The following is a 23,171-nucleotide window of genomic DNA, read 5'->3' as shown; positions in this document are numbered from 1 at the left end:
AACAGGGTTGATCTGGGGGCCAGAGAGAGGCATGGGAGATTTGACCCTTCTAACTCTTGTAGGCAGGTCCTATGTACTGAGCACTGTCTCTTTCCCACCTGCTGCAGCTGCACAGTTGGACATTCGTCATGAATCAGGAGGGTCATCTCTGACTCCTGAGTGTGACACAGTCCGTCCCTTTGGAGTGATTTGGAACCTGATCACAGCAAGGATTTGTTGCCATTCCCCAGCTTTGCATTGTGCGTTTAACTACATTTCACAATCACCGTGAAAGATTTTTTATTTATTGTTTTTGACGATTTGTTATCTTAGTTATAAAACCATTCTTTATGCTTTATCCACTTTTCACTCTAGCATCTGGAAACTGTGGCAGCACGTATATTGTTTGTTTTAATGTGAAATTTATTTAAGTACAATATAAGTACAGAAAAGTGGCCAGATCATAAGTGTAGCACTTGATGCATCATCTCAAAGTGAACACACTTGTGTAACCAGCATCTGGACTAAGAAACAGAACATTACAATATTTGAAACGTTACACGCCCTCTCCTGGATACTGCCTCCTTTCCCTCCCTTCCTAAGAACATTACAATATTTGAAACCTTACACGCCCTCTCCTGGATGCTTCCTCCTTTCCCTCCCTGCCTAAGAACATTACAATATTCGAAATGTTACACGCCCTGTCCTGGATGCTGCCTCCTTTCCCTCCCTACCTAAGAACATTATGATATTTGAAACGTTACATGCCATCTCCTGGATACTGCCTCCTTTCCCTCCCCACCTAAGAGTTACTGCCATCCTGACTTCTGTTACTACAGAGTAATTTTGCCTGACTTTGAACTTTATGTAGTTATGGGATCATACAGTGGGTCTCCTCTTTTATCTGGCTTCTTTTGGTCATTATATGTTTGTGAGATTCATCCTGTTGATACATGCTGTTTTAGTTCTTTATTCTCATTGCTACATCATATTATGTTGTTTTAAGACAGAGCAAATTATCTCCTGCACTTGTGAAAGTCAGTAAAATGTGCATTGGACCTTATACTGAAGAGGACTCAAGTCACTATGTGATTTAGTTGTATTGTGATCTAATACCTGTTTTATTACTATAAGAACCATTTATTATTTATTTATTCACCTAATTTTTATAGAGGCAGGATCTTACTTTGTTGCCCAGGCTGGTCTGAAACTCCTGGCATCCTCCTGCTTTAGCAAGAACTTTTGATTACAAAATAGGAAATTGTTTTTCTCTTCCTTAAGTCAGAATATTAACTTTACCATATCACTTTCTCTTCCACTCCCCGCCAACTATAGAAATAATTGCCTTCCTCTTAACTTTGTGCTTCCATAAAACTTGATTGTATCTCTGTATTTAATACATATAGATAGCTATTGTGTTCATCATAGTTAATGGATCACAGATACAAATACTTGCTAACTGAACTTCTTGAAGCCAGGGCTTGTCTTTTCAATTCATGTTTCTAATCCCAGCTTCTAATATGCCTGGTATCAAAGCTTCTAGGTTTCTTGAGGAGTTTTGTGACTTTTCAATAGCGTTTTGTTACATTTTGTCATTGTAGCCTGAGATTCCTGAACGCATCTGCGAACAAACTGGAAAGCCTTCCTCCAGCCACGCTTTCTGAAGAGACAAACAGTATCTTACAAGAGTTGTATTTGACAAATAACAGCCTCACAGACAAATGTGTGCCCTTGTTAACGGGACACCCGCATTTGAAGATCCTTCACATGGCCTATAACCGACTTCAGAGTTTTCCAGCAAGGTAAAGGAGAATCGTAAAGCTGTGTTCTGAATTGGGTTTCTCAAAGTGTATTCATAGAAAGATGAAAGCTGAAATATTTATTTCCCAGGTGATATCAAGTTTGTTTCCTTGTTCCTGCTCCATTCACAGTTTCCTTTATATAAGCTGTGATGACATTTCCCTGAAGAGAAGTAGATTGGTTTTCCTCATACGTGTCCAAAGACCTAATCACAAGAATGTTCTTAAGATTTTGAAATAAAATGTGTTGTTTAGCAGGTATGTTTTTTCTTTTACTTCTTTTTAACCAGTCAGATTAATTTTTTAAAAAACTATTATCCTAGAGCCAGGTGTGGCGGTGCGTGCCTGTAGTCCCAGCTACGCAGGAGGCTGAGGTGGGAGGGTCACTTGAGCTCAAGAATTCGAGACTAGCCTGGGCAACATAGTGACACCCTATCTATTAAAAAATAAAGTAAATAATAAAGTTTCCAAAAACATTAACCTAATAGGGTATGTGGGAATTAGAATGTAAACCAGGAACCTGAAAATCCTTCATTATCTACCAACTTTTATATTCATACTTATGATGTACAGAGCAGTGGTAGACTCTACTACCATAGAAACTGTAACATTGCAAATTATGGCTCAAAAGAGTCCATTTTTAATTTGTTTTTACTTTAATTTCTAATTTTTGGGGAGCGGTGACATTATATCTAGCTTTGAGTGAATCTATGTGCTGAGCCTGCCATGAGGATTTACCCTGTTTCCATTTCATTGGCTTTTATCCATCTAACAAGTTAGGGCTTGAAACACACACCCACGCATCAAAGAAGCAAACACTAACCCTTCTGGTATTCTGCTTGTGGTAACTGTAACTCAGCACTGGGGCTAGACCAAAACACTGTCATAGCCTCCCTCTGCTGCCTTCAGGGCTACCACTCTATTCAAGCCCTTGCTAAGAAGGAAGGCCCATGTATGTGTTGACTTAAAGTATTGCTCTGTTTTTGGCGTAATGAAATACTTACTTTCCTCCTCATTTGACATTAATGATTAAAATATTTTATGCTTACTTCCATCTACTTTTACTTCACTATGGAATGGGGAAATTATATTTTTGGAAAAAACCATGATAATCACATAACAGCAACCTATCTGAAAGGGCTCATTGTCTTCTTTCAGATGATGAATGTCTAAACCCTGCAGAGGAAAGGATCATCAGCTCTAATTCTGAGGATATACCCCCAGTGACCCATGCCAGGTGTAATCACCCACGCTGAGTGGAGAGAAACTTTTAACACACCTTGTAAAAAATCCATCTAGGAATGAATTCTGTCTCCCTGTGGTTGTGATGTGGCTCAGTAGCTCCCCTGCAAACCAGAGCACCTTAAGAGCTGGGTCTGTGACCTTGCTGTTTCCCTCAGCCTCACATTTCACACAAGGCCCACACTTAAATGGTTGCTGAATTAAAGAACGTGACCACCATCTAGTCATTTTGTCTTCACATCTTTTGCCACCTTCTTTTTATGTTGTGAGTTGGACATTTCTTTAACTTTTTCTTCTGGGGGCCTGTTTTCTGTGCTTTTAATCATTTTTCATGCACCATTACCCATTAGTTTCAAGGCACAGGGCTGGCATCTGCTTCTGGTGAGTCTTCAGGAAGCTTACAATCATGGCAGAAGGTGAAGGGGAGCCATTGTGTCACATGGTGAGAGAGAGGGCAAAAGAGATGCCAGGGTCTTGTGTGAATGCACAGCATGTGAATTCAGTTATTACCATGGGAAGGGCATCAAACCATTCATGTGGTATCTGCTCCCATGACCTGAATACCCCCTACTGGGCCCCACTTCTAACATTGGGAATCAAATTTCTTTTTTTTTTGAGACGGAGTCTCGCTCTGTCGCCCAGGCTGGAGTGCAGTGGCACAATCTTGGCTCACTGCAAGCCCTGCCTCCCAGGTTCACGCCATTCTTCTGCCTCAGCCTCCCGAGTAGCTGGGACTACAGGCGCCCGCCACCTCGCCCGGCTAGTTTTTTGTATTTTTTAGTAGAGAGGGGGTTTCACCGTGTTAGCCAGGATGGTCTCGATCTCCTAACCTCGTGATCCGCCCGTCTTGGCCTCCCAAAGTGCTGGGATTACAGGCCTGAGCCACCGCGCCCGGCCTGGGAATCACATTTCAACATGAGATTTGGAGGGGACAAATAATCCAAACCATAGCACTATATTTCTTTCAAAATATGATGACAGCATATTTAAATAATATTCTTAGAAATTCGGGCTATCATAGATGAATTACTTCATAGTCTGTGTACAGATTGTTTGTAGTATATTCTGATACCATACTGGTTGTATATGATATTAAAAAGTCTGACTTCATAAGATAAAAACTTAGTTTTTACTGTATCTTATCAACAAGATAATCTTTATATTTGAAATATGACAGAAAAATAATACAGTTTTTTTTTGTTAAATTGTTTAAAAGTGTACTGTGACAAATGAAACTGTAACAGGTAGAAATGATACCAAAAAATTTAAACTATTATTCACCTTATGAGTCTGAGTCACACTAATGGGGAATCCTGTGCTTCTTGGAGTGGAAAGAGGGTCAAAACAGTGCCAGATACTATTACAGTGATTGCAGAGGTGGAGGTGTTGGTTTTTCTTTCAAAGTTATAAAGAATGCAAGAAACCCTGATTCTGGAATTTTTCTTTAGCTATTGTAATTATTGATGAAGATTATAGATGAGGAAGATTGAACAATAAAAGACATTCTTAAACAGAAATATTAAATTAATTACATTAGAACATATTATTAGATAAGGTTGGAGAGATTCCTTCTTGGTAGATGTTTAGCAACAATTGAGAGAAATGTCTTTTGGCCCTGGTGTGAATTTGCGCTCTGCCAGAAGTCGAAGAGGTGATCCATATGGGCTTTTAACACCCCTTGCTCCTTACCACCACTTTGTATTCATCAGTGATGTCAGAGGAATTGGGGGAGTGGAGGTTGAAGAAAAAGCTTATCTTAATATGAACTATAGATCTGTTCTCTACCTCCCCCTTGAGTTTTCAGTGCCACTACAAAGAAATCATATTCTCTGAGCTCTTTTAAGGCAGTTATATTGGATTAATGCTGGCTTTTGACCCATTTCAGTAGTATTTTCATTAGTGTTCAGACCAAGCTATACAGTAACGTGATTATTGCCAGGGTAACTTAATTTCCACACAGACTTTTAGGAGGAAAAAGGCACCCATTTTCCTTCTTGTTGACAATTTGAAGAGTTGAATAGTTTTTGTTCTGTAGTGGGAAAGGAGGTGTTAAAATATTTCAGTACTCCAAAATGATAGTGAAAAAATGGTCTTGTTTGTAAAAATGACTGTTACAAATGAATCCTTAAAGTCATAGCAATTTAATTCATCCTTTGATTCTCATCATATATTATTTTCTTTTAAATTGCTTTATTTTCTCTTTTTTTAGTAAAATGGCGAAACTGGAGGAACTTGAAGAAATTGATCTCAGTGGGAATAAGCTGAAAGCCATCCCAACAACGATCATGAATTGCAGGCGCGTGCACACTGTGATTGCTCACTCCAACTGCATCGAGGTCTTTCCTGAAGTTATGCAGCTCCCAGAGATCAAGGTATGTGGTTTCATTTCATAAACTCTGGCTTTCAGGTCAGCAAAGAGAGTTCACTTGCTAATTCATCAACTCAGGACGTTTGCATCTTTGTTGGATTTATTCAGAATGGAGGCCCCCATTAGCCCTTACTTCCTCCTTCCTAACCAATGGGCTACACTGTTGAGTCAGCAGAGTTAAAAAAAAAAAAAAAAAAAAAAAAAAAAAAAAAAAAAAAAAGCAAAACACTGGAGCACGTTTTGGGAAAATTGGATTTCTAGGCTCAGTCCCTAACTTACAGTATGACATGAGGCTACCCACATAGCCACCCTGTACTTCTTTATCTGTTAATAGTTGTTCCACTCATTTCCAGGGTGGTTATGAGGCTCAAAGGATGAGGCTGGTGTAATCGCAGTTTGAAAAAGTTAACAGTACCACTACACATCCCTCCCCACCAACTCATCTAGTTAAATAGCACACCCCACTATCGTAGCCCACTAGTGGTAATTCCCTATATAGACAAAGCGTCATTGCTGTCACCAAACATTGATTTCAACTGAATGAAATTGGCAGATCAGATATTATTGTCATTTGATAGGTAAGGACACTGAGGTGCTGAAAAGTGAAGAGATCTGTGTAAATTAAGACAGCAGATTGGTAGCAGAGGTAGTCTGCAAGTCCTGACTGCTGACTTGAGGTAGACTCATGGGATGAAACCAGTTCACTAGAATGAAAGCCATGTAACAACCATGTGTTCCTATTTTGTTTCTTTTTTGGCAGGGAAATGGTACAGAAGTAAAAAGTTCTTTATATACAATGTAGTTTTTCATTTGTATCTTAGCATTTCTAGTTATCGATTTTATGCTTAATGAAAAATAATTTGGTGGTTACAGACTTGGAGCATATTCTAATCTCCTAACAGGGAACAAGAGTAGTCCAACTTAGCCATTCTTCACTTTCCAGGCACTTCCTGATATAAACCTTGTGTTTCAGATTAAGAAAGCGAATAGACATTTGAAGACATTTTAAATGGCTTGCATAACTTTTTTTTTTTTTCTTTTTTTTGAGATGGAGTTTCACCCTTGTTGCCTAGGCTGGAGTGCAATGGTGCAATACTGGCTCACTGCAACCTCTGTCTTCCGGGTTCAAGCGATTCTCTCGCCACAGCCTCCCGAGTAGCTGGGGTTACAGGCGCCCGCCACCATGCCCAGCTAATTTTTGTAATTTTTTGTAGAAACAGAGTTTCACCATGTTGGCCAGGCTGGTCTTGAACTCCTGACCTCAGATGATCCACCCGCCTCGGCCTCCCAAAGTGCTGGGATCACAAGCGTGAGCCACCACTCCTGGCCGGCTTGCATAACTTTTTATCCCAACAGTTTTTACACATCTATATGGTTGAGATGTGTACAAGCCATTGTGTGTGTGTGTGTGTGTGTGCGCGCACGCATGTATGTGCATGTGTGCTTTAAGTCACGAAATGTTTTACCTTGGGCTTTAAGAACACTATCTCATACATCACAGTGGCATTTTAAGATGTTTGTTATAAATTTCCAGAATTTGGCCTGGCGCGGTGGCCCACACCAGTAATCCAGCACTTTGGGAGGCCAAGGCGGGCGGATCACGAGGTCAGGAGAGCGAGACCATCCTGGCTAACACAGTGAAAACCTATCTCTACTAAAAATATAAAAAATTACCCGCATTTGGTGACTCGCACCTGTAGTCCCAGCTACTCAGGAGACTGAGGCAGGCGAATGGCATGAACCCCGGAGGAAGAGCTTGCAGTGAGCTGAGATCGCGCCACTGCGCTCCAGCCTGGGCGACAGAGCGAGACTCCGTCTCAAAAAACAAACAACAACAAAAAAATGTCCAGAATTTTTACTTTCTGTGTAGCAACTTTCACATTGAGGAAGAGCAGTGCTCTGAAGGGAGACAGACCTCCAGTTGGATCCCAGCTGAAAATTCACTGCTCTGTTTCCTCGTATGTTAAATAAAGAAAAGAATTGGCCGGGCACGGTGGCTCAAGCCTGTAATCCCAGCACTTTGGGAGGCCGAGACGGGTGGATCACTAGGTCAGGAGATCGAGACCATCCTGGCTAACACGGTGAAACCCCGTCTCTACTAAAAATACAAAAACTAGCCGGGCGAGGTGGCGGGCGCTTGTAGTCCCAGCTACTTGGGAGGCTGAGGCAGGAGAATGGCGTGAACCCGGGAGGCGGAGCTTGCAGTGAGCTGAGATCCGGCCACTGCACTCCAGCCTGGGTGACAGAGTGAGACTCCGTCTCAAAATAAATAAATAAATTAAATTAAATTTAATTAAAAAAAAAAGAATTGGTACTTTCTTTATAGTATTGTTGTGAAGATGAAATGAAGTAATACATGTAAAGCATTTGAAATAGGAGTGTCACATAGGAAGAACTCCCTAAATGTTAGCCATTATTAATCAACACATGCCCTCACTGTGGTTCATCTGTAATGTTGATTATATAGAGCAACTATTTTGGCTGAAGCTCAACAAAATCCAAGAAATTTATTACTTAGGCAAATTGTTTATTTGCCTTCAGCACAGGAAAGATGTTGTCAGCTAGACCTTCCAGGGGTTCCTCAGCTGCCCATTACTTGACATAGTGGCTGTGCGGTGTCATCTTTTACCGGGGGTGGTTAAACTGGTCTCTTATGTGTGGTGCAGGTGAAATTCCAGCACAAGAGAAAGTGAGAGTCTCAAGATTAAACCTCCTATTTGCTCGTCTTAGTGTCTGTACCCGTCTTTTAATGTTGTAAATTCTTAAATGTAGATTTAGATTCTTGTTCTGGGGTTTTTTGTTTGTTTAAATATCTGGTTTAAAATACAAATAGAGGCCGGGCTTGGTGGCTTACGCCTGTAATCCCAGCACTTTGGGAGGCCAAGGCAGGTGGATCACGAGGTCAGGAGTTCGAGACCAGCCTGGCCAACATGGTGAAACCCTGTCTCTACTAAAAATACAAAAATAAGCCGGGCACCTGTAATCCCAGCTACCCAGGAAGCTGAGGCAGGAGAATCGCTTGAACCCGGGAGGCAGAGGTTGCAATGAGCCAAGATTGCAACACTGCACTCCAGCCTGGGCAACAAGAGCAAAACTCCGTCTCAAATAAATAAATAAATAAAATACAAATAGAAATTTAGGCCAAGCATGGCAGCTCGCGCCAATAATCCCAGCACTTTGGGAGACCGAGGCAGGTGGATCACCTGAGGTCAGGCTTTCAATAACAACCTGGCCAACATGGTGAAACACCGTCTCTACTAACAATACAAAAATTAGCCGGGTGTGGTGGCACGTTCCTGTAGTCCCAGCTACTCAGTCTGAGGAGTCTGAGGCAGGAGAATCACTTGAACCTGAGCAGGGGAGGCTACAGTGAGCCGAGATCATACCAGTGCACTCCAGCCTGGATGACAGAGTGAGACTTCATCTCAAAAAAAAAAAAAAAGAAAGAAATTAAATGTTTTTAGATTTTAACTAGATTTTGCAAAATACAAATTTTGCTGTATGAAAACTAATCCTCTTCTAGACTCTTGCTTGGATTCCTGGATTACAGAATCAGTACCTTTGTTGCTGTTGAATTCCTTCCCCTGTTGTCTTCTCTCTGTACCCTGCTTTACAACTCCTTTTCAGTTTTACTTCCCATATTTTTAAATGGTTTCCATTTTTTTGCTCTTTGATTGATTTTCCCCCCAGCTATTACACCTTAGCATTTTTCTTATGTTAACAATATCCATTCTTTCAGATTGAGCTCTTCCATTACCAGTAGATATAAGTTTTGTTGGGGTTTTTTGGGGGACTGAAGAACATCAGGTATCCTTTATGTATAAACATATGCATGTTTCAGCCCTGGACAGATAATATTCTTGAAAAAGATAGTAGTTATATTATTTCAGAACTCCGAATTGATGTTTTTATGTTTATATGAGAATATTTTAAGTTGCAATGTAAATATTTATGTATATTTGAATATCTAAAAGAAAATTTCTTGTAAAAATTGTGTTGTATCTTAAATGATAAATATACCTATAAAAGTCTTCATTGCAAACTGTGCCTTAAAGCATATTTTTAATGTAAATGGAGTAATTTCATTTCTACGATGAGATTTTCCAACCTGTATGAAATTTTTATTATTGAGTTAATAACCCTACATTACATTCACACAGTTTCTTGAAAATAAAGTGCAATAGATGTTACTTATAAAGCATCTCATAAAGGTATTAAGATCCTTGCAATTTTAAAAACTTAGCAGATAGCATTTCAGAAGAGATAAGATCATGGTGTTATTAACTAGCTAGTTTCACCAAGCATTGTTATCTTTTCAGACATTAAAAGAAAGTGATTATTCATAGGTTTGTGACCAAAGTTTTAAAAACAATTGCTGTTTAAAAGAGCAAACAAATCTCCATACTGAGATGTATGCTAAAATGTGTTTTTAAAACATCTGAATAATTAGGCCCTTACTCATGTAGACCTTAAACAGACTATTTGCACCATCTAATCTTGGATAAAATTGAATACTGGCATTTTTTTCATTTTGATATATCTAATGAGATCTGTAAAGTGATCATCAGGTGTTTTGTATTTGGATAGGGAGGTTATGTAAGTTATTAGTAGGAAAAATAAAACGTGTTTTTCAGAATTTTCCAGTGAGCCCGAGTGTCCTCACCTTTGTTTAGCCCTTTCGCATTGATCTTCCAGACTCCTACCACCAGTCCAGTTTTGCTTGGAGTAGATTGTGTTCTCTTTTGGTTCTAAAACAGACAGACCTCCCTCTGGATACAGATTAGCTCTCGATCATCTAGTAAGGGAAACAAGAGCTGAGTCACACGGCCTAATAGACGTAAAAATATCAGCTTGGCATAATGCTTATCCAGATGCCAGACTTGGTTTGGCTGGACCTGGACCTAAGTCCATGCTAAGGCTACTCATGGCTGAGGAACCTCAGAAGCAGAGGTGGCCATGGATATGGCCCTTGTTTCTCCTTCCACTGAACTGCATAGCAGTCACATTAGTAATTATAGTAATTTTGCAACAAAAACCAAGCTATTAGTTGAGTAACTTCTAAATAGTGACCTATTCTAAACCCTTGCCCCGCTTTTTTTGACATAGGGTCTCTGTCACCCAGGCTGGAGCCTGGTGTTCTAACCCTTTTTTGAAGTGTATTTTAAGCAGGTGAAATAAGTGTTGATACATGCGGTGAATGAAGTTTGTAATTTGGGATTTAAACATCATATCAGCAACTTCTTTGTCAAATTTCCATGTTCCTGTGGCTTATTGATTCTAAGAATGCATCTTTTTAGATGTTTTCATTATCTTTAGAAGATTATTTTCATGCTTGTTCCATGCAGTAATAAACTGCTTGGCTAAGTTGAGTGAACTCATATCTAAAATCTGTGTTACCTTAACTGGGAAAGAGAGTATGAAGAGTTTTAATATGCTATGCTCTTGAGGACGATGGCTATAGGAAGTTTAAAAAATAAACTTAATATAGATCAGCTCTCAATCGGCTACAGAGAAAACTACAATCCCATAGTCACCATGTAGCCAGACTTGGCTTGCCTGGCAACAAGCCCTGTTTGTTGTTCTTGTCTCTAAAGTCAAATGAAATAGAGAATATCAGCTCAGCCACAAAGACACAAAGAACAAGGGGAAATGACTGGGTCAGAATGGATGAAAGAAAGTGGGTTGATTCTTGGGGAAGTAGGAAATGGATATGAAGACAGGTCAGGAACCAAGTTTAGACTTCAGTTGGGTGGCGTAGTTGACCTAATAGACGTAAAAACATCAGCTTGGCATAATGCTTATCCAGAAACCTGAAACCAGGAGCAGTCATTATTATGGTGCTGGAATCAAGTTAAGTAATAGTTACTTAGGAAATGTTCCAACCGTTGCGGAGTCTAATGTCAATTCCTGTTTGAGACAAGGCTCGATACAAGGGCTAAGGAAAGAGGAAGCAACCAGTGTCTACTGGAAAGTGGCCATTGAAGCCACTCTGCACCCAGCCTCACCAGGAACAGACTAGCAGGAAGTTAAGACTGCATATTCTCTCTTTCAAAATTGGTGTAATGAGTTAACCCAGGGTAGTTTTGTGTGTGTTTGTTTTTAACTCTGGTTTCAGCAGATCTTTCTAAATTCAGAGCCATGCCCATTCTAACAAAATATTGCATACATTTTACGGAATAAGTTACGTATCTATACAGACGAACAATTAGTCCTTCATGAGCTCATGCATTTTAGAAGGCATCTCTTTAGAGAGGCTTCTGGAGAAAGGAGCACCATGACTCAGAGTCCTCAGAAGAAGTAGTCTGTGAGGTGGTTACTATGGTGCTCTTCAGATCCCTGAGGGCAAAGGGAAGTACACTCACACACCCAGAAATCTGGGAGACGCCTGGAATCACCTATAAATTTCTTTTCATGTATCTTTTTCAGTCTAAAAATTCATGCTCATTTTACGTTCTACTTTTTATCATTTCTCTTTGTTTTAATGTAAAAATAATGGCTCTTTCCCTCCTCAATCTGAGTAAAACTAAAGCCCCCAGATGCATGTGCCAAGCATCCTATAACTTTGTAATATACCATTGAGTACCCCCAAGGGCACACATAATCAATTTGAAGAAGTGATGATGGGCCAGGCACAGTGGCTCATGCCTGTAATCCCAACACTTTGGGTGGCTGAGGTTGGAGGATTGCTTGAGGCCAGGAGTTCAAGACCAGCCTGAGCAACATGGCAAGACCTTATCTCTTTGAGGAAAAAAAAAGAAGTGTATGATGTAAAGAAATTGCCCAGTTTATACAGGATACATTTTCTTAAAGTCAAAATTTGCAGATAACTTAGTTTTAGTGTTTGAGGAAATTCTGTATTTGAACAAATAGAATACTAAGGATTGTTACCCTGCTTGTCATTTTTATCACCTCAAATGCTTGCCAATTTTAAGAAATCTTTTCCCAAGGTTTCTTCAAGGTTTCCCAAATCTAAAATGCAGTTGAGAAAATCATAGAGACACCGTATGTAAATTTAAAAGGAATGCTTTATACGAGATTAAAGGTCTTTCTTTGCAGCTTCCTATAAGGTGAGGAAGTTTAAACATTAATGCACATTTCTCAGTAATTATATGTAAATATGAGTTTTTTAAAAAAATCATAAGGTCTTGCTCTGTTGCCCATGCTGGAGTGCAGTGGTGCAATCATAACTCACTGCAGCCTCAACTTCTTGGCTCACAGAAAGCTCCCACCTCAGCTTCGTGAGTAGCTGAGACTCCAGGTGAACAGGAGCCTGGCTAATTTCTGAAAATTTATGTAGAAATGGTCTTGCTGTGTTACCCAGGTGGATCTTGAACTTGTGGCCTCAAGCAGTCCTTCCATGACAGTCTCCCAAACTGCTGGGATTACAGACGTGAGCCACTGCACACAGGCATAAATACGATTTTATGCAGAAAAATAGTACTACACTTTGACTCTCAGGTCTGTGTTTGGGGTAAAAGGTGAGTTCAGACCGACTTATTCAGTTAATAAACTTGCTTAGTTGTATGAACGTCCCACGTTAGGGATCACTTAGCCTTTTATAACACCGGGAATGTATAGTAGTTTAAGAGAATTTGACTAAAAGTTGTATATTGAGAAATAGTACATATATGTGTATATTTATTTTACTATTAAGCTGAAATGTTCGGCTTCCTATAGCATCGTAAGAAAGGGAGGCAATGTAGACTGCCTCTGTATGAGACACAGTCTATAGGATCCACAGTTCATTGTCTGATCCCTCTGCCTGTCCAGCCTTATCTTCTGCTCTGGGGCCCAACAGTCTCCAGCCTCAGCAACCGCTCATAGCGAGTTTCCTCATATGCCACACAAATGTTATTCTTGTCTCCTTCCTGCTGTACCTGCTATTAGCTCTCCCTAGATGTCCACCTGTTCTCACATGCCTGATTAACTTTGATTCTGCACAGAAATCTTCTCTGGAAAGGCCTCTCTGGGGTCTTGTTATCTGTCCCTCTGCTGCTATGACCTGGTTGATCATACCAGCTAAAGGTGTATTGTTTATTTCCCCCACTATCCTGGGAGTTCCTCAAGGGCAGGGACTGTATCTGCCATCGCCGTATGTCCCTAATGTTGGCTTATTGCCTGCCGATTTGTAGATCCTTAATTTCTTTTAAATGAATACTTGCATTTATTTACTTCTTATGAAGTCAGCAGGGAAATATGTTATACACCAGCAGCTTTTACCTTGCAAGGGCAAGGAAATCCAGACTGTGATTGGGATCCTCATTTTTGGAACTGACTGTGTCATTGGGGAGCACGGTGGAGGTGGTGGACTGGGGATAGTCTGCAGGAAGAAAGGAAGTAGGGTGTTACAGAATCTAGCAGCCAGTAGGTTAAGTTGCCATTTCAAGGCAGTACAGGCAGCTGTTTGGCAGATGATATATAATACATTGCTATGAACATTGATATGCCTGTTTCTGTGGTAATGTTCTGAAGAAAACATAATAAAGATAGGCTCCATGCAGCTTTTGTGATAGTTATACTTAAACTCTACATCAAATTGAATTTCTTTTTCTTTAAGATATAATGACGTTTTTATGCTCTTGTCTAAATTTGTTTGTAATGATTTTCCTCTAAATCAAGAGTTCCTTCTCAGCTATGAGTTATCTCACTTTTTCTGAGGGTTGCATGATTTTTTGGGTATTCTTACCAGAAGTTTGATTGTAACAAAGTAATTTTTGTTAGCTGTATTCTAGAGTGGGCCTGAAAGAGGGAAAGATAATTTTCTTTTAGTTGTGTTTTAGCCAGATTTAACATTCTATTTAATATATTTTTAAGAAAGTTGTAGTACACTAACCATAGAGGTACATATATTAACAATATAAAGTGTCATTTTTTTCCTCCAGTTTCACTCAAATATTTTCTATTTGCTTAGTGGTAACCATTATAATGATTCAGCCAACAAGTGTTTGTGGAGTACCTCAGCAGTCAGCCTATGTTGAGGACTATTAAAACAACATGACAGAGTGCTTCTAAGTGTGTTGCTCACTGTGTTAACACCGGGAGGGCAGCACCAGATACCAACATCCTGTAATTTTTTTTTCAACTTTCTATAATTTCTGTGAACAAACCTCCTTCCTGTGTGCAGAAGTATAAAAGGGTGTTTTTGCTTATCTGCTGTTAAAGAAAATAGTTGCATTCTTATGTAGAAATAAACAATGATATTTAAAATGTATTAAAATTGCATTACAATGCTATTTATTCTATGCTGAACTTAACCTAAGCACTGGTATCTCAGTTCCCATCCTAGCAGATTTAATTACTGAAGCACCTTACAAGAGTCCTCCATAAATTCATTGACAGAATAATTGTTACGTGCCAGGCAATCATTTGTTCATTTGTTCATCCTTTTAATGAAACCATTTGTTGAGCATCTACACTTCCCAGTGCACTGCGCTTAGGATATCCGGGGAGAAACAGCAGCAATCCCTGCCCTCCAGGAGGTCATAGTCTCATGGAAGAAATAAGTAAGCAGATAATTATAACAAGGGACACCTAATTAAAACAGGGTGTAGTAGAGTTGGCATTGAGTTGAGTCTTAAAAGGAATCAGGGCCGGGTGCGGTGGCGCACGCCTGTAATCCCACCACTTTGGGAGGCCGAGGCGGGCGGATCACAAGGTCAGAAGATTGAGACCACAGTGAAACCCCGTCTCTACTAAAAATACAAAAAATTAACCGGGCGCAGTGGGGGGCGCCTGTAGTTCCAGCTACTCGGGAGGCTAAGGCAGGAGAATGGCATGAACTCGGGAGGCGGAGCTTGCAGTGAGCCGAGATCTGGCCACTGCACTCCAGCTTGGGCGACAGAGCGAGACTCCGTCTCAAAAAAAAAAAAAAAAAAAAAAAAAGAGGAATCAGGCATATTGCACCAGATAAAAAGCAAGAAAAGCATGAAGAAAAGGGTTCCAAGCACAGAGAGAAGCATGTGTAAAGTCACAGACAGATGAAAGCATGTCACATGCACGAGGTGCAGGCACTCTGGCATGGGTGGAACATGGAGTGTGAGGAAGCCAGTGTACAAAGTTGGGGATGCCTTGTTGGACATTCTGAGGAGTTTGGTGTCGGGTTGAAGGACACCTGGGAGCAGGCTGACAGACTGAAGCTGGAATGTGAGCAGGTGGAGTAAACCACACTGAGAAACCAACCTGACAGCATACGAGGCTGACAGCATACGAGGAGTGCATCGAGGGAAGCAAGACCAAAAGCAAATTTCCGGTGTAGCCGGAGCCTTCCAGGGGAAATGGGACGCAGGTCAGTCCAGGGTGGTGGAGCTCGATGGAAAGGAACCGGCTGCAGTGAATCAAAGACTGTGAATCAAAGACTGTCACGGAGCCTTGGGGAGCAGACAGTCCTGGGCAGAGGGGAGGCACAGGAACATCATCTCTAAGAAGGTCTGCGTTACAGCCTCCAGCATTATCTTCATAAGTAATTAGTTACCCTACTGAACTCATTTCATAATTTGATAATTTAGAGAATGAGCTATTTTATATCTGTAGAACAAATTTTTACCAATTTCATAAAATTCAGTATTGCTGCAGAATGCCTTTAATCCTTGACCAAAGGCATTTTCTGACTCTGAATTTGTCTCTGTCAACTACTTGCATCCTAAATTACTCACACTTATTAGCTCTTTATTTCCTGTCCCATCAGTGTTCAGTAGATTGTATATATCCCCATTTGTTGTCCTGCGTTGCTGATGTGTACTGACTATGTTGGTAGCATGTCCCATTATTAACCAGTATTATCGGGTGTCAGTTTTTCATTAAACTCTGGTTGACTGTTGATGTAACCATTATTTATAATTGAAAAAGAGAAAAAAAAAAAAACAAAGCAAAAAAAAGAGATGACCGTTTTCTCTAATATTAATATTGAGGTTAAGTAAATTAATGTACATCTACTAGAAGTAGTATGGGGCTATGAAAGGTGGTAGTATGTTAGGGCATTCAGGCTGCTCTAACAACATGCCTTAGACTGGATAACTTATTAACAACAGAAATTTCTTGCTCACAGTTCTAGAGGCTGGGAAGTCCAAGATGAGAGTGCTAGCAGATTTGGTCTGATGAGGCCCTATTTCTCATAGATAGTTCCTTCCATGTATGCTTGTCTGGTGGAAAGAGTGAACAAGCTCACTGGGTCTGTTTTATGAGACCACCAATGCCATTCATGAGGGCAAAGCCCTTATGACCTAATCCACTCCCAAAGGCCCCACTTCTTAATACTGTCACGTTGGGGATTAAGTTTCAGCATATGATGAAAATTTGGGGAACAAACATTCAGACCATAGCAGATGGGAATAAAGGTGGGGAAAATGGTTGCAGTAGAGCGATAGAAGAGTAAGTGAAATGTAATGAAATTGCACCTACGTTTGAGATTTTTAAGGCTTTTAAAAATTATATATGAATAAGGCTATAAGAAAAAAAAACCAGAATGCTAAAAAAAAAAAACAAAAACAGAATGCTAACCCTGGTTGTGTTAGGGTGGTAGATTTAAGGATATGTTTTTTGAGCTTTTCTTTTTGCTCAGCTTTTTATGGATAATGTGGTTATAATGCTCTCATAATAAAATATGATGATTTACAATGGCAATACAATTTTTTATTGCTATTATTTGGAAGCAACAGTATGAAACATTTTGTGTGAAAGCATTGTGTTGTTTGAAGTCTAATGAAAATATATTTATCCAAAAATACAGGTTTTCATTTTACCCAATCTCTACCCTTCCCCAATCCATACTAGATTTAAGTTCTTTGAGAATTTTTCCAAATAAAAGGAAGATTTTGTCTACTTTTAAGATCCTGAAGTTCTTGAGTATAATCTCCCTCCTCCCTTTTTTTAAAGAACTGAAGAGAGAAAACAATTCCTCTTTTGATCATTTCTGTAAGCACTTTTGAAACTTATAATAAGGTACTAATTCAGCCAGATAATTGAATGCTCTCCACCCCATACTATTGAACCTATAGGTTCTGCATTCTCATATCTAGAGCGCTGACCACTCCATTTCTCTTGCGTATAGTGAGCCTTCTCCACCTAGGTTCCCTGCTCCCTGAACACAAGGGCAGCCCCGCTTTTTACAGTACACCTTATTTAAGCTTTACATCAGTTTTGTGAGAAAGGAGGTATCATTTCCATTTACAGGTAAAACCTGATTTTTGTTGTAATCACCATGACCTTTTTGTGATTTTTCTTTCAAGTTAAATTAGGCAGGACCTGTTGGAGAGTCCAGATGTTGATGCCTTGAGGGTAGGATCCATACTTGACTCAGCCCCTTTTTTTGACACAGATTAGGCAGGTTTACCTGCTCGTGTAGCTTTTGCCAATTTCTTATTCAGCTTCTTTTGAAATATCTTCTCATTTTGAGTGTGTGTTACCTGCCTTTTCCTCATTTTACATGTTATTTTCTTTGCTTGTTTTTTTGTTTTTGTTTGTTTTCTGTTGTGTTTTTTTGAGACAGGGTCTTGCTCTGTCTCTCAGGCTGGAGTGCAGTGGCACAGTCTCTGGTCACTGCAACCTGCACCTCCCGGATTCTTTTTTTTTTTTTTTTTTTTTTTTTGGTGAGATGGCGATTTACCGTTGTTGCCCAGGCTGGAGTGCAATGGCGTGATCTCAGCTCACTGCATCCTCCACCTCCCAGGTTCAAGTGATTCTCCTGCCTCAGCCTCCCGAGTAGCTGGGATTACAGGCGTGCCACCACGCCCGGCTAATTTTGTATTTTTAGTGGAGACGGGGTTTCACCGTGTTGCCCAGGCTGATCTCGAACTCCTGATCTCAGGTAATCTGCCTGCCTTGGCCTCCCAAAGTGCTGGGATTACAGGCGTGAGCCACTGTGCCCTGCGCACCTCCTGGATTCAAGCGATTCTCATGCGTCAACCACCTTGAATAGATGGGATTACAGGCGTGTGCCACCACCTGGCTAATTTTTGTATTTTTAGTAGAGATGGGGTTTCACCATGTTGGCCAGGCTGGTCTCAAACTCCTGACCTCAAGTGATCCACCCTGCTCGGCCTCCCAAAGTGCTGGGATTACAGGCGTGAGCCTCTGTACCCAGCCTTCTTTGTTTTTAGTTTTGTTTTAAGAAATTCCTTTAAAGTTCATGTTAATGTTTGAGCTGTAGTTCTCATGGCATGGAGATTTTGTGAGCAATAAGAAAATCTATTAGGATTTTTTAGTTAATGCTTGATTTTAAACGTGGAGATAAACGTAAGTGGAAAATATGAGAAGAATAAAGAACATGGATTTTCTGTTATTCAAAGAAAATAAAAAAAATTTTTTTTTTGCATTTAGCAAAATCTATTTTAAATGTTTATGGCAAAGTAACAGATAAGCCTCCTTTTCCACATTTGTCTAGTATATTATAATGAATGATCAGATGGATTTGCATGCAAAGCGTAGGAGTATAGAACTCCATGAAGAACTTCTCTAGACCATCTCTTTCTTGTTTGCACTTGTTCCTTTTTCAGTGTGTGGATCTGAGCTGTAATGAGCTAAGCGAAGTCACATTACCAGAAAACCTGCCTCCCAAACTGCAGGAGCTAGACCTGACCGGAAACCCTCGCCTTGTCCTTGATCACAAAACCCTGGAACTACTGAAGTAAGTATTCTGTAAAGCACTGTATCCCCATCATTGTCCACTGGCAGTGGGCTTCATATCTCAGTGAAAATGGGAAACAAAACATGAAGCATCATTGACTTGTTAGCTGTGTTAACACACATAACAGGATATACAAGATGCAGGGAAGCAATGAACAACCAAGATGTAACTTAAATCTCAGTAGTCACTGATAACGTGGTTGTGACAGTTAATGCAAATGTTAAGGAAGGATTTTAAAAGAGATGTAGGGAAAACTAACAGTGTGGCACTGAAATCCAGGTTTTTTTAAATAAGACTGAGGATGTGGAGTAGGTAGATCCTACCAGCAGTTAGATCTTCACGGTATGGGAAAGAGTTCATTGATGCTGTTTCATTCTTGATATTGATAAAGAATTAGTGGTTGGAGTTTTCTATGTAAAACCTTAAAGGTCTGCAATAGGAAAGATATCTTAATAAGAATGTTCATCATAGAACTCTAAATAGTCTATTAAGAATTAAATAATGTTCCACAATTGAATATTACAAAGCCATTTAAAATTATTTAGAGCTATATCGCTAACTCAAAAGATCTTTACAGTATATTAAGTGAAAATATTAACAAAATTAACAAAGAAGTTTTATAGTATAATTCAATTTTTGCAATATAAATTTGTGTGCATTGGGTATATGTACATGTGTATGCATACACACACCTAGAAAATGCCTAAAAGGATATATAACAAAAGTTAAAGTGGTGTTATTCTCTGGATAATAGTATTATGGGTAGTGTTTATTTTCTTCTTTAAACTTTTCTGAATTTTCAGAATTTTTGGGGGTATATCAGATCAGTAGTAGTTTTAAACATTGTCATACATTAGTCATTATGCATGCAATATATGTTTATTCAATGTTGGAATATTTGTTGCTGAAAGTCATTTTCCATTATTTTAAGAAAATCAGTAAAAAACAGTAGATTTTTGGTGAATGGTCCATTAATACTATCCTAGGCTGTAGTGCAAACCAAAGTTTGAAAAGCACTTAAAGTGATTCCTGGATAGAATTGGCCTAATTAGTGCCTAATTTGTTGGCATTTTAAGTACTTGATGAGAAAATTAATTTTGATGCATAGTTGAAAAAAACTGCCTGAGTGTCCTGAGGAAGGCGTAGAGAACGAGGTTCTCTCCGTTGTTGATCACGTGTATGAAACCTTGGCCTAAACCCCTCCATCTGTCCAGACCTATGAGAAAAAAAATGGCCTACATGATCTTTAAGGTGCTTTTTAAATTCAAGAAAATAATGGATTATCAAAATAGGTCATCTTTAAACAGATAGCTTTTGAGTATTTTTTACATGTAGGATACAGACATTTTTGAGCATTCTTTACAAATAAAATTGAAAAATAATTGCACCAAAATATGTTAATAAATGGAAGTAGCCACTTAGAGGAAAATTAAAGTTACATTCTTATATCACACCAAAATCCAGCTGAAATAGTTGAATCTGTAAAATTAAATGATTTTCAAAAGTAATAAGGAATCATGTGAATATCTTCACAAGTTAGAAAAAGACTTTTTAGGCCAAGAAATGAAGGGAGTAAGTGGCAAGAAAAGAAATCAGTACATGTAGATTGGTTTCAATATTTACATTGCATATGTTTACATGTAAATATACTTTTTATACATTAAAGTGTTAAATGTCTATTTCCTATTTCAGAAACTCAATAAATATAAATGGCAAATGACAAACTGGGAAGAAAAATATGAAAAAAGCTTTAATATGCTTACTATAAAGTGTTCTTATAAGATAAGTACTTATAAGAAAAGTACTCAAACAGAAAATAAACAAAGGACATTAACATTTAACAGAAACAGTACAAATAGTTACATGAAAATGTGTTCAAACTCATTAGTATATCAAGTAAATACAAAATAAAATACTTGAATAACATTTTCCCCCTCAAACTGGTGCTGCTGAAGGACCGTAATTTGGTATTACACTCTTCTTAAAAGCAGTTGCTGTACTGTGTCAAGCTTTTTAAAATATTCACGTACTCAGACCAAAGTGTCCTGCAGCAAAAAATTGTAATATTCTTAAAATGTTACCTTCCATTTAACATCTGGAAGGCTGTGTATTCTTAATTACTTGGAAGATTTTCCGTATATTATTTGCACTTTTAGAGGGTTGGTTTATTTGTTTTATGTGAGCCGGGTAGGTGCATATGAGGACTCTTCTGTGAGATTGAGCTGTGGTTCACAGAATTCTCTCTGACTCATTTAAAGATCTACAAGATGGCCGGGCACAGTGGCTCACGCCTGTAATCCCAGCACTTTGGGAGGCTGAGGTGGGTAAATCACCTGAGGTCAGGAGTTTGAGACCAGCCTGACCAACATGATGAAACCCCGTCTCTACTAAATACAAAAAAATTGGCAGACAAGGTGGCGCATGCCTGTAATCCCAGCTACTCGGGAGGCTGAGGCAGGAGAGTCGCTTGAACCTGGGAGGTGGAGGTTGCAGTGAGCCGTGTTACGCTATTGCACTCCAGCCTGGGCAACAAGAGCAAAACTCCATCTCAAAAAACAACGATATACAAGAGTCAGCATTCAGTTCACTTCGGATAACTGCTCAGCCGCACTGTGTTCAGCTAGACAGAGAAGAGAAATTGCTGCTTCACTAGAAAGAATTATTTGTGTGCTGGGGAGAGGGGGCAGTTAAGAGTTATTTTTTTTTTCCCTTTAATAATCAGGTTAGGAAATTGAATTATTTCTCTGAAGACTTTGTGTTCTGTAAAAATTATAAATGCCTTTAAAAATGAGCCTTCACTTTTCCCAAGACTTCAGGATGGTATCTAAGAGTCTTAGGATATGTCTTAAGAAACCTATTGTATTGCGTACTATTTTAGATGGTTAAAATTGAGTACCAGGTCATATGGAGAGCAAATAATGGAGAACTGTCCTTTTTTTTGTTAATGCCTCTTTTATTTATAGAATTGAAAACTTTGAAAAAAAGATTTAGCTCTAGATTTAGCTCTAGGCTTATTGTAAAACAAGGTATTAACTTGATTTGGGAATTTTCTATTGACACTAGATTTATGTTTTTCAGGATAAGATGGAAAGTAAATGTTTGCTAGTAATTGAGAGTAGAAACTTTTCTTTAACCATATATTTTTAAATTTCAGAAAAATTGCCACCAGTTATTTCTAGATTCAAAGGGAATACTAGGTAGATATTGATTTACTTTTTAAAGCTTTAACTGGTTCTTAGGAAAGGTATATAGTATTTGTTAGATTTGGGAGTAATGAGTACCAACAGATAATTTTAATTCTTGTGGTTATGACCAAAACTATGTAGGTGTTGCTTCAGTTGTCAACAGATAGTACGTATACTTTTTCTCTTGTTTAAATAATAATGAGGGGGAAACTTAGTGGCAATTTATGAGTAAGAGGACTTATTTCACCTTGTGGTAGCCAGCCTTTTAACAGACTAGTTTACATCTGTTAATGACTTCCTATTTAGGGGCACAGAATGCTTTCTAGAGGCTGATTTTTATTTATTTTATTTTTATTTTTATTTTTATTTTGAGACAGAGTTTCGCTCTTGTTGCCCAGGCTGGAGTGCAGTGGCACAATCTTGGCTCACCACAACCTCCACCTCCTGAGTTCAAGTGATTCTCCTGCCTCAGCCTCCTGCATAGCTGGAATTACAAGCATGCACCACCATGCCCGGCCAATTTTTTGTATTTTTAGTAGAGACGGGGTTTCTCCATGTTGGTCAGGCTGATCTGGAACTCGTGACCTCAGGTGATCCGCCCGCCTTGGCCTCCCAAAGTGCTGGGATTACAGGCATGAGCCGCCGCACCCGGCGAGGCTGATTTTTAAGAAACGCTATTTGATAATTTATCCCTTTAGTGTTTCTGTCTTGGGTCCTGTTGGATCAATTATGGCATATGAGGGCTGAGGTGAGGTAAGAAATCTCCCAGTTTAAATACATACAGTTAACTTGTAATTTATTAAATACTCCTCATTTACTTTGTAATTTTATGTATATGTTTTATTTTATGATATTAGTCTTAGCATACTTGGCTATACCCGTGAGGAGAGTATTGGAAGCTCCAGGGAACTGCAAGTCCGTGATAGTATTTGGAGGGGTTATATGGACAGAAATTGGATTTGGAGATGAATATTGCA

General features: G+C 39.2%; 1 protein-coding gene and 1 long non-coding RNA gene across 6 annotated transcripts in view; one reads left to right on the top strand and one right to left on the bottom strand.

Annotated features, from left to right (window-relative positions):
• LOC105477006 (uncharacterized) overlaps positions 1 to 16,544 on the bottom strand; it is a 99,433-nt gene extending 82,889 nt beyond the window's left edge. For 2 of the 5 annotated variants that reach the window (XR_011616828.1, XR_984392.3), the window contains exons 1-2: positions 16,431 to 16,544; positions 10,052 to 10,183 (exon numbers count right to left, since the gene is read on the bottom strand). This is a non-coding gene — a long non-coding RNA (uncharacterized lncRNA). Of the gene's footprint in view, positions 1 to 10,051; positions 10,184 to 13,608; positions 13,709 to 14,074; positions 14,128 to 15,567; positions 15,713 to 16,430 lie in introns of those variants that run through there. The other 3 variants (XR_011616830.1, XR_011616829.1, XR_011616831.1) reach the window with 3 other exon arrangements.
• The window catches only part of LOC105477008 (PH domain and leucine rich repeat protein phosphatase 1), a 267,523-nt gene that overhangs the window by 227,862 nt on the left and 16,490 nt on the right, over positions 1 to 23,171 (top strand). The window contains exons 11-13 of the mRNA XM_011733306.3: positions 1,581 to 1,781; positions 5,230 to 5,392; positions 18,879 to 19,009. Of these exons, the coding sequence (XP_011731608.2) occupies positions 1,581 to 1,781; positions 5,230 to 5,392; positions 18,879 to 19,009 (495 nt within the window). The remainder of the gene's footprint in view (positions 1 to 1,580; positions 1,782 to 5,229; positions 5,393 to 18,878; positions 19,010 to 23,171) is intronic.

This window comes from Macaca nemestrina, chromosome 19 (assembly GCF_043159975.1).
Source record: "Macaca nemestrina isolate mMacNem1 chromosome 19, mMacNem.hap1, whole genome shotgun sequence".
Classification (NCBI taxonomy): domain Eukaryota; kingdom Metazoa; phylum Chordata; class Mammalia; order Primates; family Cercopithecidae; genus Macaca; species Macaca nemestrina.
This window is presented reverse-complemented; position numbering and strand designations above follow the sequence as displayed.